The sequence below is a fragment of the Populus nigra genome, chromosome 1, assembly GCF_951802175.1.
Source record: "Populus nigra chromosome 1, ddPopNigr1.1, whole genome shotgun sequence".
NCBI lineage: Eukaryota > Viridiplantae > Streptophyta > Magnoliopsida > Malpighiales > Salicaceae > Populus > Populus nigra.
This window is the reverse complement of record NC_084852.1, coordinates 14,992,861-15,008,544: the sequence shown is the minus strand read 5'-3', so window position 1 is coordinate 15,008,544 and position 15,684 is coordinate 14,992,861. Positions and strand designations below refer to the sequence as shown.

The 15,684-nt window shown below is 31.1% G+C and overlaps 1 protein-coding gene across 1 annotated transcript; it reads right to left on the bottom strand.

Annotated features, from left to right (window-relative positions):
* Nucleotides 1–2,575: 2,575 nt before the first annotated feature.
* Nucleotides 2,576–6,596, bottom strand: LOC133694382 (CRM-domain containing factor CFM9, mitochondrial). The gene is made up of 4 exons (XM_062115884.1): nt 6,309–6,596; nt 5,900–6,158; nt 4,466–4,867; nt 2,576–4,067 (listed from the first exon to the last, which is right to left on the bottom strand). The coding sequence occupies exons 1-4, from the start codon at nt 6,380–6,382 to the stop codon at nt 2,847–2,849; spliced, it is 1,956 nt and encodes a 651-aa protein (XP_061971868.1). The 5' UTR covers nt 6,383–6,596; the 3' UTR covers nt 2,576–2,846.
* Nucleotides 6,597–15,684: the final 9,088 nt, after the last annotated feature.

The window sequence follows — 15,684 nt, the reverse complement described above, 5'->3', positions numbered from 1 at the left end:
TCAATGACTAAGGTTGATAAGTAAAAGGCATGGCTTGAAATTACAACAAACTTATAAGGACGGTTTTGATATAAAATTTTGTAATATCTTACATCTTCTTTTCCTTCTCTCGCATCCCTTTAAAAAATTGATACCAAGTTTTCATTTTTTTTTCAAAGATAAAGATAAAAATAAATTTTATTTTCGTTTTTAAAAGCTACCATCATCATCATCCTCCTCCACCTTTGCTTTGCTCCAAACCAAACACAACCATCTTTACTATCATAGTTGCTCTTGTACGAGGCAAAACCTTTTTCTTACTTTTGGTTGCTTTTTTTAAAACAACGACACAAAAATATATTATTAATGAGCTAAAAGGAGTTCTCTTGTACCTAAAAATAAACCAGGGTGCAATTGTGGCAATCATCTCTCTCGACCTAGTTAAACTGTAAATAGCACTCAAGAAATCTTATGGTATTTTAAAAAGTATTGTAATAACTATGAGAGAAGCAGACAAAAAAATAAGAGATAGAATTTTAAAAAATATAATTTTTTAATAAAAAAGATATATTTTTATCAATCTTTAGTGGAAACAAAATGTAATTCTCTTTTATCTTTTTTTTCATCTCTTTTCTATAATGTAAATATCTGGTACTTATAGCTTGAATATCATAAAATTTTCAATACAAATCTCATTAAAATATTATTCCTAAATCACTTCCTAAAATCTTTCAACCATTGATTTTTAGATGAATACCCTATGTTATTGTTGTGTGTGTGTGTGTGTGTGTGTGTGTGTGTCTATATATATATATATATATATATATATATATTATAAAACAATGTTGAACAATGACATCAGAAAAAAAAAATATCTACCCTTGTTAACTTTTAAAACTTGTGACCTGGGTCAATATATCAGAATTACTATTCATGAAAAAATTATGAAACTCAATCTCTAGAAAATAAAACGTTGAAGGATGACTCAGAAAAAAAAATTAGACAAAAAAATCCAAAAAAATAGCAATTAAAATAATAAGGGTTAAAATTATAAGAAAAAATTAATCAAATGACAACGACAAAATTTCAATTTTAGAGTTAAATTGAAAAGAGTAAAACCATTAACAAAAGGGGAAAAAATCAAAAGAATAAGTATGAACACATCTATTACATAAATTACAAACTAGTTTTTAAATAAATTTTTTTAAAAAACCATCAACAATAAATAAAATGTAATTGGAAAAATTAAACGACAAATATAGATCAAGATATTTAATATCACAAAACAAGTCATTTATCCAGTTATGTTTAATGAATAAATAAAAATGTAATTGAAAAAATTAAGTGACAAATATAGATCAAGATATTTAATATTACAATACGAGTCATTTATTTAGTTGTGTTTAATGAATATAGTTATGAAAGTCAATTTGTAACAGAATTCGACACACTCGTAAAATTTATTAAATAAAATAAAAGGAAAAAAAATTTAAATAGGGTTGAACATGTTAAAGATATTGTAAAAAAAAATTAAATTTTATAAAAAAGTTTAATATATATAAACTATAAAAAAGATTTTATATGAATCATACCAATCTCATAAAAAATTAAACACACTCAATATAATTTAAAAATACATATAAAAAGTATTATTTTAAAAAAAATATATAAAAAAAATGAGGTCAGGCAATGTGAGCTTGGTAAGCTAGGCCTAGCACCTAGCTCACAAAGAAGGGCCTACAAGCGAGCCTACAAGTCCAGGCCCACACACGTAGACCTTATTTTTTCCACTGTAATCGTTGAAAAAACAGGACTTTTATTTTTTAGACTTAAAAATCTATTTCACTCTATTTTTACTCAAAATATCTAGAAAACACCCTTGAAACCTTATTTAACCAATCCATGGCCTTAAAAAAACACAAAACCCTGCTCCTAAACCTATAATCAACCCGAAAAAGAAAAATCTTCTAGAGCTCAAATTTATTTATTTTTTTTGGTATTTTCAATGTAAGAAAACATTTAATCTTAATTCCTCTCATTAAATGGAACCATTTAAAACAAAAATCAACAGTTTTAGTGGTCAGAATCGTCGCCAACAACTTTTTTTAAGCTGGAATTCGACAACCTCCCTCTCTTTTCTGCAAAAAAAAAACTAAAAAAAGAGATGAAAATACCATATGATATCAAAATGTAATATTTAAAAATTATAGAAACCAGTTATCTAATAGCTTAAGAAGATAGAAGATTAAAATGAACTTTGCAAATAAATTATAAAGTCACTACTTATGTTATCTGTGTTTTTTACCTAAATTCTTTTTCTTTAAAATACGTTATTGAGCTTTAATTTGGATTCCAAAGAGCAAAGAGCTCAATTGTGTTAAAACAAAGTTTTGAAGATCAAATTAATTGTTTACATTTGTTTTACTATTACAATCGACGATAGATTATGAAAGGATGAGTAGTAAAAGAAGCTACACTAAATAAGCCACATGCTTTATATATTCTGTTAATTCAAGAAAATTAACATTACTCTTTCTAGTCCTAGCGATAAAAGTATATTCATTCATCCATAACACAATATAAATACTCTCAACGCTGCAGAATGTCAAATAATATCATTGCTTGTTTTGATTATTCAAAAACAAAATTGTTTCTCAGAACGCTGCATGATGTATATGCTGGTGGCCTTCCGAAAAGGAGCAAGGATTCAATTCCATCAAATGAACAATCCGTATCCCCCGAAGTGTCTTGGCTGTCGACTGCTTTCTAGGTCTCGTAGACCCTGCTTGCAGTGGTCATAGATTGGTTTCTGTTGGCGATACCCTGTCTGTAAAATATGAAAAAAGAACACTGCTCTAAGCACTGAACTAATCACTGTCCCAAGTCTCATCCACCTCTTTTCGTGATATCACCTTCTTACCATTTGCTTCATGCTTCTCCCGTTGCTTCTGGAGGTGATCTTCACTTTCACCACTGTCCCTGTAATTATAATCCTTTTCACTACCTGCTCTTAATATGTCTACCTCATCATCTGACTCCCACATCGCATGTTTTGAATCATTATACATATCTGACCCAGAATCTTCCTGGAACGTCTTTCTTCTGGAATTTGCTTCAGCATTTCTCTTGAAAGAACCAACTCCATTCTTCTGCTTCAAACTTCTTGATATTTTAAACTCGTCACGCGCTTCATCACTGTCATAGGCATCACTCTGCGGATCAGTTACCCTGGTGATCTCATTTCTCTTCAAGGGATATGTATCCTCCTCATCATCACTGCTGCTTTTAAAGATGGGACTTGCTTCCGCTCTTGATGTTCTTGAGACATGTTCTTCCTCAGCATCTGATTGCCACATTGCATTGTCAAGATCACTTAACATTTCTTCTGATTCAGAATCTTCTTCAGCCATCTTTTCTTTGAATTCAGGTTCAAATTTCCTTTTGATATCATGAGAATTATATTCCCTTCCAATCCCATCTTGCTTCCTCCGCAGCCCTCTAGATCTGCGATCTGCATAAAAATCACTCTCATGATCACTATTATCTCTAACATTCCACTCATTATCACCCTCAGAAACATCACTATCATCATCTCGATTAAAACTCATCCGTTTGTCACGTGCATCTCTCCAATGCCTGGCTCCTCTTGCCTCACCATCGGAAACTTCACTTCTATGTATTTCTGGGCTCCTAATCCGCCCACCATAATCTTCCCTGTTCCAGTATCTAATCCTACCAAATTCTTCTTTCTCTGCAGCTTCTTCTGCAGCCCACTCTTGATCTGCTGCATCCTCTATCTCAGCAATAAACCTATCAAGCTCCTCTTGATCACTCTCGTCAGCAGGGGGTTCCAAATGTTCTAAATGATCATGGGGCTCCACCATTGACCCTTTGTCACCATGAAAGACATAAGGGCTTCCTTCCTTCTTGTCAATAGCATTGAAGAATGTGGAAGCTACTCTCTGAATGCTGGCCATGGCAACTGGATCCTCAGGGTTTACCCCCATTCGCCGGAGCTGCTGTTCAATTTGCTTGATGTTTAGCTTCTGAGATTCAAGAGCTTGCTCAAACCTAGCCTTAAACAGTGCCTGCACAAATGATGAGCATGTTATAATCCACAAGCTCTTATAGCCTTGCATCATAAGAAAATGTCTCTTTTGCGGAGACAAGTCTCCTTTAACACAATTTATCATATAAAAAAAACCCTCCATCTAAAGAATAGCTCTCTGGATAGCGAGAGATGGCACAAAATTTGTTACAATGATGGCAATTTGCCACTGACTCTTGTCCTCGTTTTATCTGGCCACTAGGCACTCAATCCAATCCTGTCTATATGGCTCAAATGTATGCTATCATTGTTTAAGATTGGCTTAAAATAAAAACATAATTTAACTGCTGGCTAGCATGAAATGAAGTGCTATCTTGTTTTCTTCAATATCTATTATAATGAAGACTAAAATATACAGCAAGAAATAGTTTCACCCACCTTCCTTTTTGTAAGAGTGTTAAGAGGGATCAAATCTTTTGGTTGGCGATAGTTTCTGCCTCTGAACATGATAATTGTCTTCACGTTATGAACATTTACCACAATACCTCCACTTAGTCTTGCTATCATGGTAGCCATCTCCTTGATTTTTTCTTTGGGAAAGTTGTCACAGCTTACTTGCACAGTCTCATGAAACTTCCAATGCATATGCATATTTTGGACAACTCCTCCAAAGACTCCACGGACACCAACAGGAACATAATTTTTATTTCTGAAACCGATCTTCTTATATGCTTGAAGCTGCTCAGGTGTCAGGAGCTCAGGATCATGCAATGGGGATGGCAACTCAGGTAGATCATATTTTTTTAGCTTCTGTAGGAGCAATGCAACTTTCTTCTTAGCCTGGAATAGTCAGATCGGAAAAAATAATTAATCAAATAATACTAAATAAGACTCTGTTGTGAGCTTAACAAAAGTGAAAATATATACTTACAACACAGCAAATAACTAGAATTGGGAAGTTGATAATCATTGTTGGATGAAGAGATATAAACATAGTCAACAACTTTTTTTCTGAGCTACATTGTTCAGATCCCAATATAAAGAATAGGTTTGTAACTAAGCTCCATTGTTCATAGAAACTTAATGGGTACAAATTAGTCTAATCTTATTTAAATTCTTTCAAAGGTCTCAAAGCATTTTAATGTTCATGTGTCATGCTATCATACAGGTGTTATTGTAGAGAAATGCACATGCTAATCTAAGATTAGTTCAATACAAATTAGTCTAATCTTATCGAAATTCTTTCAAAGGTCTCAAAAGCTTTTTAATGTCCATGTGTCGTGATATCATACAGGTGTTATTGTGGAGAAATGCACATGTTAATCTAAGATTGTTTCTTAAGGGTATGAGTAGTGATCTTGGGAACTAGGCCACCTTAGGCTCCACCCATGACATAGGTTAGCAGTCCTTTTTCACATTTAAAACTATATACATGCCCAAATTCATGAGTGCAACTATTTATTACGCAATAACAGTTATGGCTTTGGACGAGAATTTCAATTTTAGATAAATGCTGGGTGAACAATATTGTGAACTATTCCCATGACCTCGTAACACAGTTGCGCATGCTCTAAAGTTGCATAGCCATGGAAGGAAGAGGGTGGCAGCATTATTCATTTCATGAGTTGGAAAGAACAGCATTTCTGGTTTGCTCACCATGAACTTCCCAAGCATGATACACTCTAAACCATACACATACAGATCCCCGATCACCATTCATTGTACAAGTTAGCCTGTAATGTCATAAATCTACTCACCATTACCATCACTAGCCTAAGCTCATCCCATCAACACCAAGTAAATTGAAAACCAACCCATCATAGGTCAATTAAGAAACAAGAAATAGAGTAGTAGACATAAGAGATAACATACTCTTTTGAGGTTGTAAATGAGCCTCTCCTCATCAGTCATCAATTTCTTCTTCAATTTCTTCGCTCTCCGAATCTCTCTGAGTGTTTTACCAGACTCTTTACGCATCCGCCTTTCGACCTTGCTCCTCATGCTCCTCCCTTTTGAAGTAGACATTGAACGGCACCATCCATTGTGGGGATAATTCAACGGTGAAAAGCTTGGTTGAATATCATTTGAACAAGCAAGTTTTGGAGCAACATCCTTGAATAACACAATATTACTAAAATACAAAACCCAAAAACAATTGAATTAGACTGTAGTATTACAACATAAACAAAAACCCATCTTGGGTTGCAACAAAAAACAAGGGATTTACTAAGAAAACGAAGGGAAAACATTAAATAAGTAAACTTTGGATGTTTTTAAGTACCTTTTGGGACTGGATTGAAGGAGAGAATAGAGTGTCTTAAAGCAACTCCTTTGAAGGTTCCTAGCAGCAAACATTTGCAAACAAAAATCCTCAATCCCTTCGAAAAAAAGCTAACAAAATCAAATAAGAAAGTTGGGTCTTTCTGTTTAAGAATGAAGAGGGCGTGGAGCGGAGACAGTGGAGGAGACGAGGTTTTGGACTTGAGGGGTTTAAGGGAGTGGAGATATGGACTTGGTGAAAGAGTAGAGGTTTGGGTGCGGGTTCAACCTGTTTGGTGCTAGCTATGGAGTCAGGCTCTCCTAAAGTTGAAGTTAATAGAGTTTTAGGAATATTTTTTAAAGTATTTTTTTTTTAATTTAAAAATATATTAAAATAATAATTTTTTATTTTTTTAAATTTATTTATAATATTAATATATTAAAACTATTTAAAAATTTAAAAAAATAATTTAAAAAAATCAAAATTTTGTAAAATGATAGTGAAACGACCGCCCAAACACATGAATTAAAGACCCTTCATTTAAAAATATTTCAATGCCTAATAAGTAATAACTATTTTACGGACTCTCTACACAGTAAGCTAAAACATAAGCTACTCTTTGGTTTTTTAGTTTAACGTGGGTGTCTGGATTAACTTGCACGCACCTCGACTAATTCCAAGGGCCCTGAAGTTAATGATCATGTAAGCCTTCAGTGGCTATCATATGAGCAACCACGGGGTTCGAACCTGAGACAACAGAGGAAGCAAACCTCTTAGTCCCAAGCTCTTACTACTGGGCTATCACCTAGATGGTTAAACATAAGTTATTCTTAATTGTACTTTGCGTGAGGATTGCATTGTTTCACAACAATATAATTTTTAAAAGTTTAATTTAGTCCTTCAAGTTTTTAACAAATTTCAATTTGGTTCTTAAACCTTTTGAATTAATATTTTTCAGTTTTAGGTGTTTACATTTCCTTCCTAAAACTTTATTTTATTCATGTTTAAGTCCATAGATATTGAGAAAAGTTCAATTTAATCTTTGAAGTTTTGTGAAAGTTCAATTTAATCCCTAAAGTTTTGATTTTTACATTTTTTGGTCCATGGGTTTTAGGTGTTTAAATTTTAATCCTAAAAAATATTTTCAATTTGGTCCCTGAAGTTTTCAAAATGTTCGATTTGGTCTTTAAGTTTTTTAATTTTATATTTTAGTCCATGTATTTTCAGGTGTTTGTGTTTCAATCCTAAAACTTTATTATAGTCATGTTCTAGTTCTCAAATGCTGAGAAAATTCAATTTAGTCCTTAAAGTTTACAAAGTTCAATTTGATCCCTAGTTTTTTTTTCATTTTTGGTCATTATAGATTTAGGTATTAATATTTTGGTTTTAAAAATTTATTTAACTTACATTTTAGTCCTTGAATGTTGATAGAGGAGAGAGAAAGATTTTAGCATGCTATAAAAAAATCAATCTTGGTATTGGTGAGTTTATCTTGGAGAGAGAAGTTTACCTATTAACCATGTTAGAAAAAATTAATTGATGTCCGTTAAGTTTTTTATATTTGATTTTTTATTTTTAGACGAATTAAAAAGTGTTTTCGATTTAAAAATGAGATTATTGAGAAACAAATTAAAATTTAGGTTTTAAGGGTCTAAAATTCACGATGTTAATAAAAGGGGCATGTTTTTGTCAAAATATTAAAATATCGCATAAATAGAAAATAAAAATTTTGATTATACAAATGCATTTTTTCTTTAGAATTGTATTTTTTTTCGAACTCTTTCGAATGTTTATACTAATCGACTTATCATTAAATAAAAATTGGTTTTAAAAATGGTTTTACTACTTTTATTATTTCCTTTATTCCATGATTTATTGAACCTATATTATTGTTAACTAGTAGGACTCTCTGTAGCCTATTCTTATAAAATATTTATATATGCATCTATCGTTTATTTCTTATTTAAAAGATCAACTTTTTGTTATAGTATTCAGTTAACATTCACAACTCTTTTTATGATTTATCAGTTCATCTTTAAATGTATTAAGCGCATGTATCATCTTTTCATTTCTTTATTAACAAATTTCATGATACTTGAAAATGTATCCATAATATCGATACTTTCTTCTCTTATGTTATAAATTAACTTTGAAATCATGTCCACAACATCATGCCGACACGATAAATAGTTAATAACACACACACACACACGTATTATTTACAAGCTTTAGAATCATTTTGGGATTTTTTTTTGTCCGTATCATTACTAATATGGCTGTTATGACGTTCCTTTGAAAAACCTAAAAAGTATGTGTGTGTGCAACTATCATGTAGTAATGTGAATGAATGAATAGTACTCTATATATAATTACAAAAACAAAAAAGAATGCTCAAATATCAAACGAAGGCAAATACATACAATATATAATAAGAGGCTAAACTCATAAAAAATATACAAGCAAAGATTAACCTTTAAAATCCTAGTAGAGTCATCATTCTATCATAAAGGGATATCAGATGATGAGTTTTGAGAGGGGAAATGAAGAAAAAGAATTGTCACCTAGTATTAAGATAACTAGAAAACATATTAACTAGTCTATTCAGGGATTAAGTGTAAGGGGTCGATTATTGTTGCTAATTATTTTTTACTTAGGACTTAACCTATTATGAGATATCAATTACGTCTATCAAATGAAAATTGATATTTTAGATCTCGAACCCTAATAAAATATGTCTATTTCTAGAAGCGACATCATTAAAATATTATAAGAGTTTGAAGAAAAGAATTGCAAGAATTTAAATGTACTTGAAAGCAGCAAATAAAAGCAATAAAACCTTGTTGAAAAGAAATGCAAGAATTTAAAATTTATTCAAATCTAAATATCTCATCACCATTAAATTTATAACATGTTGAATTTTTTTTTATGAAAATAAGAAATAAAATGCATAAGGGGTTTAAGATTGACCTTTAGATTTATTGGGGTTGTCTGAAAGCAACTGGAATAAGGTTGGTAGTTACTAGAAAATCTTGAAATAGTGGCGGCACGCTAGGTTCATGTGCCACTTGTTGAAAGGTGCCACCTAGTAAATTAGATGTATCTCTTTATCTTTTTCACTTCCTCTCTAGCTGTGCAGTTACCATTGGGCACTACTGTAGAGGAAGATATGTTATATTAAAGTTTTTGCCTTCTCTTGATTCTCTCTTCATAATTGTTGCAATTATCATTGGTTACTACTGCTATAAAAATGGTGCTACCAAAGGAGTAATGGTTGTGTTGTGGTGGAAAGAAGAAGACATATTATGGTACTTAATGTTGTTGGTTGTCGGTTAGTTTGGAGGGATAGGCTATAGGTTGTTATGTTTTCCTATCTTCCTCCCTTTTAGCTTCACGGTTGTTGTCGCTACTAGTGATGGTGTGAAGAGGAAGATGATGTGGTTAAGGTGTAGAGGAGAAATTATCATCTAGGATATAACTTATCACTGACATTGATGTGGGGAGAGTTGGTCTGCTGTGACAGTATGGTTGCTTTAGAAATATAGATATTAGACAGAGAAGCTGTGTTGTTATACTTTTATAGTGGTGTCGTTAACGATGTTGGTGATCATGGTAGTGTTGGCCAGAAATAGAAAAGAGAGGAAAGAGTGATGGTGGGTTAATTGTTTTGTGTCTCTCGCTTTTCAACAAATAGAGAAGGTTATTACTTGTTTCTTTTCTCTTTTTTCTCTCTCACTTTTTTCTCCCCACACTCAACACATTTCTCTCTAGTTTTTTTAATGGTGGGTTATTGCTTGTTATACTTTTATGGTAGTATCGTCAATGATGTTGATGATCATGGTGGTGTTGGTTAGAAATAAGAAAGAGAGGAAAGAGTGATGGTAGGTTAATTGTTTTGTGTCTTTTGGTTTTCAACAAATAAAGAAGGTTATTGCTTATTTCTTTTCTTTTCTTTTTTTCCTCTTTTTTCTCCCCGCACTCAACACATTTCTCTCTAGTTTTTTTTTTAATGATGGCTAGGGTTTATAGAGGGGAAAAAGATGAGGATCCCTTTATTGGAGAGATAAGGTTCAATTTATACTACTCTCCTTAGGGATTTTCTTTTTTTAATCCCTTATTCCAAGAATATCCTAAGAATATCTTTATTGTGTATTTGCTTAGTCCTTTATTTTTACTTGTTTTGCATTTTGTTTCCACCTATCCATTTTACTATATATTTTGATTTTTCATTTTCTCATTTTGTTTTTTTAAAAAATAACATTAACGTCAATTTGATAAGAAAAGTAATCAAGAAATGAGAAATGGATGTGAATGCATTGAAAAAAATATTTTTTAAAATTGTTTTTTTTAAGACATCAACAAGAGAAAATTAATTGAGAATTACAAAAAAAAAGCATGCAAATGGCCAAAATGCATTAAAAACTTGTTTTTTTTTTTATTTTTGAAAAATATTTTGAAAAGTGGGTTATAATCTGAGTTATAACAGTTGTTCTTTATAATGCTTACGGAACAAGATCTTATGAAAGTTTTGTGTGGTAAGCTAGTAAACAAAAAGAAGGCGGAAGCTTTTAGAAAACTAATAAAATAAGAAAGGATTATCTCAAGTATCCATCTCAGAGAAATAAAAGGTATCATCTCAGGGATCCAAACATTTTCTTTCTTATGCCAGGTAACCACCCTTGTGCCAGGTAACCACCCCCTTCCTCTTGCATTTTCTTTCCTTATTTACATGCAGGACATGAATTGTTGCCTTTCGCCAGTAAAGGCAGAGATGGGCTAGACCCATTTCAGCCCAGCTCATATGGTTAGGCTAGGTCCAGCTCATTCTAAAAAAAAGATTGTCTAGTCTTCAGTCGGCCCTACCCAACCTGCTAGGCTAAGCTGGGCCTCGGGCCCGAGCAACCTATCCAAAAAAACAAGCAATAAAAAAAAACTAAAAAATTTCATGGACCATTTTAACGTCATTTGTGGGTTCATCATGTATTTCAACAATTTTGTTTAATATTGAGTTGTAGACTTTTACAGTAAAATACAGACTCGATATAAAAAATATCTGATTTTTCTTTGAAATTTTTTTAAAAAATAAACTTTCATTTTGAAAAACAAAAAAAAATATTTTGTTTTCGTGCATACGACCAAATCCTAAAGGTTTTACACGTATATTTTCTAAAAATGATAAAATCATATTTTTATCATATTTTAAAAATGCAAAATGGATATTGTAACTAATTTATTATTATCCATTAGGGTTTAGCCAAGATACCAAAAATTTTACAACAATTAGTTTGTTATTCGGAGCATAAGGATTTAGTTATAGATTTTAATATTTGGGAGTACAAAATTACACTATAAAATATATTTTTAAGTATTAAAGATACAAAATAGAAAATAAACTCAACGTTAAATTTGAGACATATAATGGTTAGGATTTAACCTCATAAGGTAGAGACTTCATCACGAAGAGAGATCTGTCTTGAACCTTAGAAAAAACCAACGAATAGAAACATAACTTAGAAAAATAATCAATCAACAATGCAGCTTACCTCAGGTAGGGTGTACTAGGGTGATTAGTCTCTTTATCCATACTATTACAAACCATTAGATTTCCTAATAACCATAATACTAAGTGGCGACTCTTGAACCCCATAATCATAACTTTATAATTAAACCCAAAACTCCCCTTCAATTCCAGGAGGCAGCTCCGTCACACAACATCGTGCACGTCACGACAATGCACATGCAAACTTCACAACTTGCAAATAAACATCAACACACATTAAAATTCACATTTAACATATAATTTCACAATTCAAAAACCACATCAACACATGTCAAGTTTCACATTGCGACCAAACCATTACACATCGAATAAACCTGATGCAACCCTATCCTCACAACCCCATCATGGGGTATTGATTCTGACCTTATTCCACCATAAAAATAAATTTCATAGCGCTATCATACCTCCAAGGTTGTCGCACAACGGGCACGAACCCACAATACTTCAAATATTCTACAACCAAAACAATTCACAATCAATCTCAATCAAGAAATATGTCATCATAATATTCAGCAACATATTCAAAAATTGTTCAAATCTAAATATTTTATCATAATATCATAGAATTAATAACATGTTGAACTTTTTCTTTAAATAAGGAAAAAAATGCACAAGGGATTTAAGATTAACCTTTGAAACTATTGGGGTTGTTCAAAAGTAGTTGTAACAAGGTTGACAGCTATTGAAAAATCTTGAAACAGTGGCGGCAGTGGGGTTCACGCTCCACTCCATTGTTGGCACGTGGATTCATATGCCATTACTTGTTCAAGGATGCCACCTAGAAGATTGAATACACCTCTCTTTCTTATTCACTTCCCGAATAGTGGTGTAGCAAACAAATATATGTAGAGGAAGATCTATTATGTTAAAGTCTAAATCTTCTTTTGATTCTCTCTCTATGGTTGATGTTGTTACCACTGGTTGTTATTATTGTGACAATAGTACTACTAGAGGAGCAATGGTCATGTTGCGATGGAGGGAAGAAGGCGTGTTGTGGTAATTAATGTTGTTAGATGTTGGTCAGTTTGAAGGGAGAGGCTATTGGCTGTTGTGGGTTCGACATGAAGGAGCTATCATCGTGAATGTGGTTTGTTGCTGACATTGATGTAGAGAGAGCTTATCTGCCATAAGAGTGTAGCTGTTTGGTAGTGTATATATCAGAGGGGTTGCGTTGTTATGCTTTAGTGGTGTTGCCATTAACAGTGCTTGTGACCATGGTGGTGTTAGCCGGAAATAGGAAAGAGAGGAAAGAGTGACAATGGGTTAATTGTTTTGTATCTCTCAGGTTTCAATAATAAAAAAAGAGGGTTGTGTTATTTTATTCTTTTATTTTTGTTTTCATTTTTTATTTATCTTATTTCTTGCTATATAGGCACATTTCTTTCTCATAAAAGAGAGTTGTGTTATTTGTTTCTGTTTTCTTTTTGTCCCCCTTTTTTTTTCACATTTGTTTCTCTTGTATGTAGTTTTTTTTTAAAAAAATGGCTAAAGTTTTTCATATGAAAAAAAGATGAGCCTTTCCTTATAAGAGAAACTAGATAGATTGTTTGCGCTTAGCCGCAGGCCAGATAATTTTTTTTTGCAACATAAAAAAATCTCTCTCAAGTGTTGTTATTATATTCTAAAGAAAAAAAAACTCATGACTTGATATCATAGAAAGAGCACTAAAAAAATATAATTGTCAATCCTCAGGAATCAAAATATAGAATGATGAAATCACGAAAAAAGTAAATAAAAAAAATACTAAAAAACAAAGCACCAGCAAAACTAAGTGAGAGTATCAAAACTCAGGAGAATGATCATATGGACATGATAACCAAATAGAAGGTAAAACAGAAAAAAAAATAAGTTTAATTTTAAAAAGAAATGAATTTTAAAGGACAAAATAAAAAAAAAGAATAAAAAAAAGCAACTTCAAAAGAAACCTACGTCACCCAGATAAACGAAGTTTCTTTTTAAAACGAACAACTTCAAAGGATGTAATTAAGAAAGAAAATGATATCAACCTGTGTAAACTTTTTAAACCCATGACCCTAGACACTAACTAAACTGGAAGCATCGTATCTGGAAAGCAACTATTTTAAAACTTGGCTTGGCCTGACGGTTTAACTCATGACCAGGCCGAGCTTCAAAAGAAATTGAAGGAGAATTGACCAAGTGCAAGATTGTCAAAAACCCAGGTTGGCCCATTTTTTGGTTAGCCCAAGGAAAATCCAGTCAAAACAAGGTCAAAGTTTGTTGACTATTTTCTCTCTTTTTTTTTTCAAAATAATACCATTTTGATTTTTTTATAAAATAAAAGGATTTGGTTGGCTTAGGTTAACTCAAGTCCACTCACTCAACCCATGACCCAATCATTATCCTAGATTGATTAAGAGAACAAAATCTCAATAATTGAAATGTCAAATGATGAAATAATAACAAAAAAAAAAGATAAAGAAATAGCAATCAAGAGAACAAAAACCTCATTTGAAAAACAAAATTGAGAGGACAAAAAAAAATCTTGAATTGAATGCCAAAATTAAAAAAAAAATCAAATTAACAAATGAATACAAAACAAAACAAAAAGAAAAACCAAAGAAAACCAATTTCCAACGAACCTAATGATAATGGATGAAATTTAAAAAAAAATAATTGAACTCAAAGCAATCCAACCTTTAGAATTTTGTAACACGGAACATGAGACCGGATCACAACATAAAAGTCAAACTTGAAAAAATTAACAATGTAAAACTCATAACCAACCAAAATAATTAGGAATGAATTTAAAAATACAAATAAAAAAAGAAGTGATTTAAAAAATATAAATTTAAAAAGAAAGATAACTAAATTTGCACAAAAATAAAATAAAACCAAATCATAAAGGATGAAATTGAAAAACAATTTTTAACAACTAAAAATAACAATAAAAAGAATGAGAACAATATTTGATATAAAAATAAAATGTCAATGGATGAAATTCAAAGATAAATCAATTCAATAAAGGATTCAAGATCAAATACATCACAATTAAAAAATAAAAACCAAATCTAATATAAAAATCAAGTGCAAGTGGATGAATTTGAAAAAAATAAAACTTGATAAATGATTCAAGACCAGATACACCTCAATTAAAATAATAAGAGTTAAATCTGGCATAAAAATCAATTGTAAAGGGATTAAATTAAAAAAACAATTAACTCAACAAACAATTAAAAATCAAATACATTAAAATTGAAAGAATGAAAATCTAATTTAACTTAACAAACAAATAATCAAACCTTAATTTTTTTGCAATGAGTAATACAGTTTTTTAGAAGAAGAGAGGGGAAAGGAGGGAGAAAAAAACCCCATCCAGAGCACCTTCACATGCCACTTTAGTAATATTGTCTCATTTTTTCAATGTCAACTTACCCTCAATTGCATGTTTAGCAATTTTTGTTTAGAAAGAAAACTTTATTTTTATATTGTTTCAATCTATATTTATTAACTTTTAATATTTTTTATAATAAGTTTCAATTTTATATTTTTTGATCCCTTATTCCAAGAATATACTAAAATATCTCTTTTTATCATTTTTTTTCTTATTTTATGTTATAGATCACCTATCTATTTTGCTCTTTATTTTAATTTTTTAATTTTTTTTTTCAAAAATACAAGCATTCAAAAATATAAAATAAACATGAATGTTTTAAAAACATGTTTTTTTTTTAATTTGGTTTTTTATATAAAAAAACCATTAATAAGAATAAAGAATAATTAACATCTACAAGAACAAAACAAAAAAGGAATATAATCAAAAACAATTTTTTTAAAAAAAATATTTGCTGTTTTTTGAAAATAAAGTTAAAAGTAAAGTCA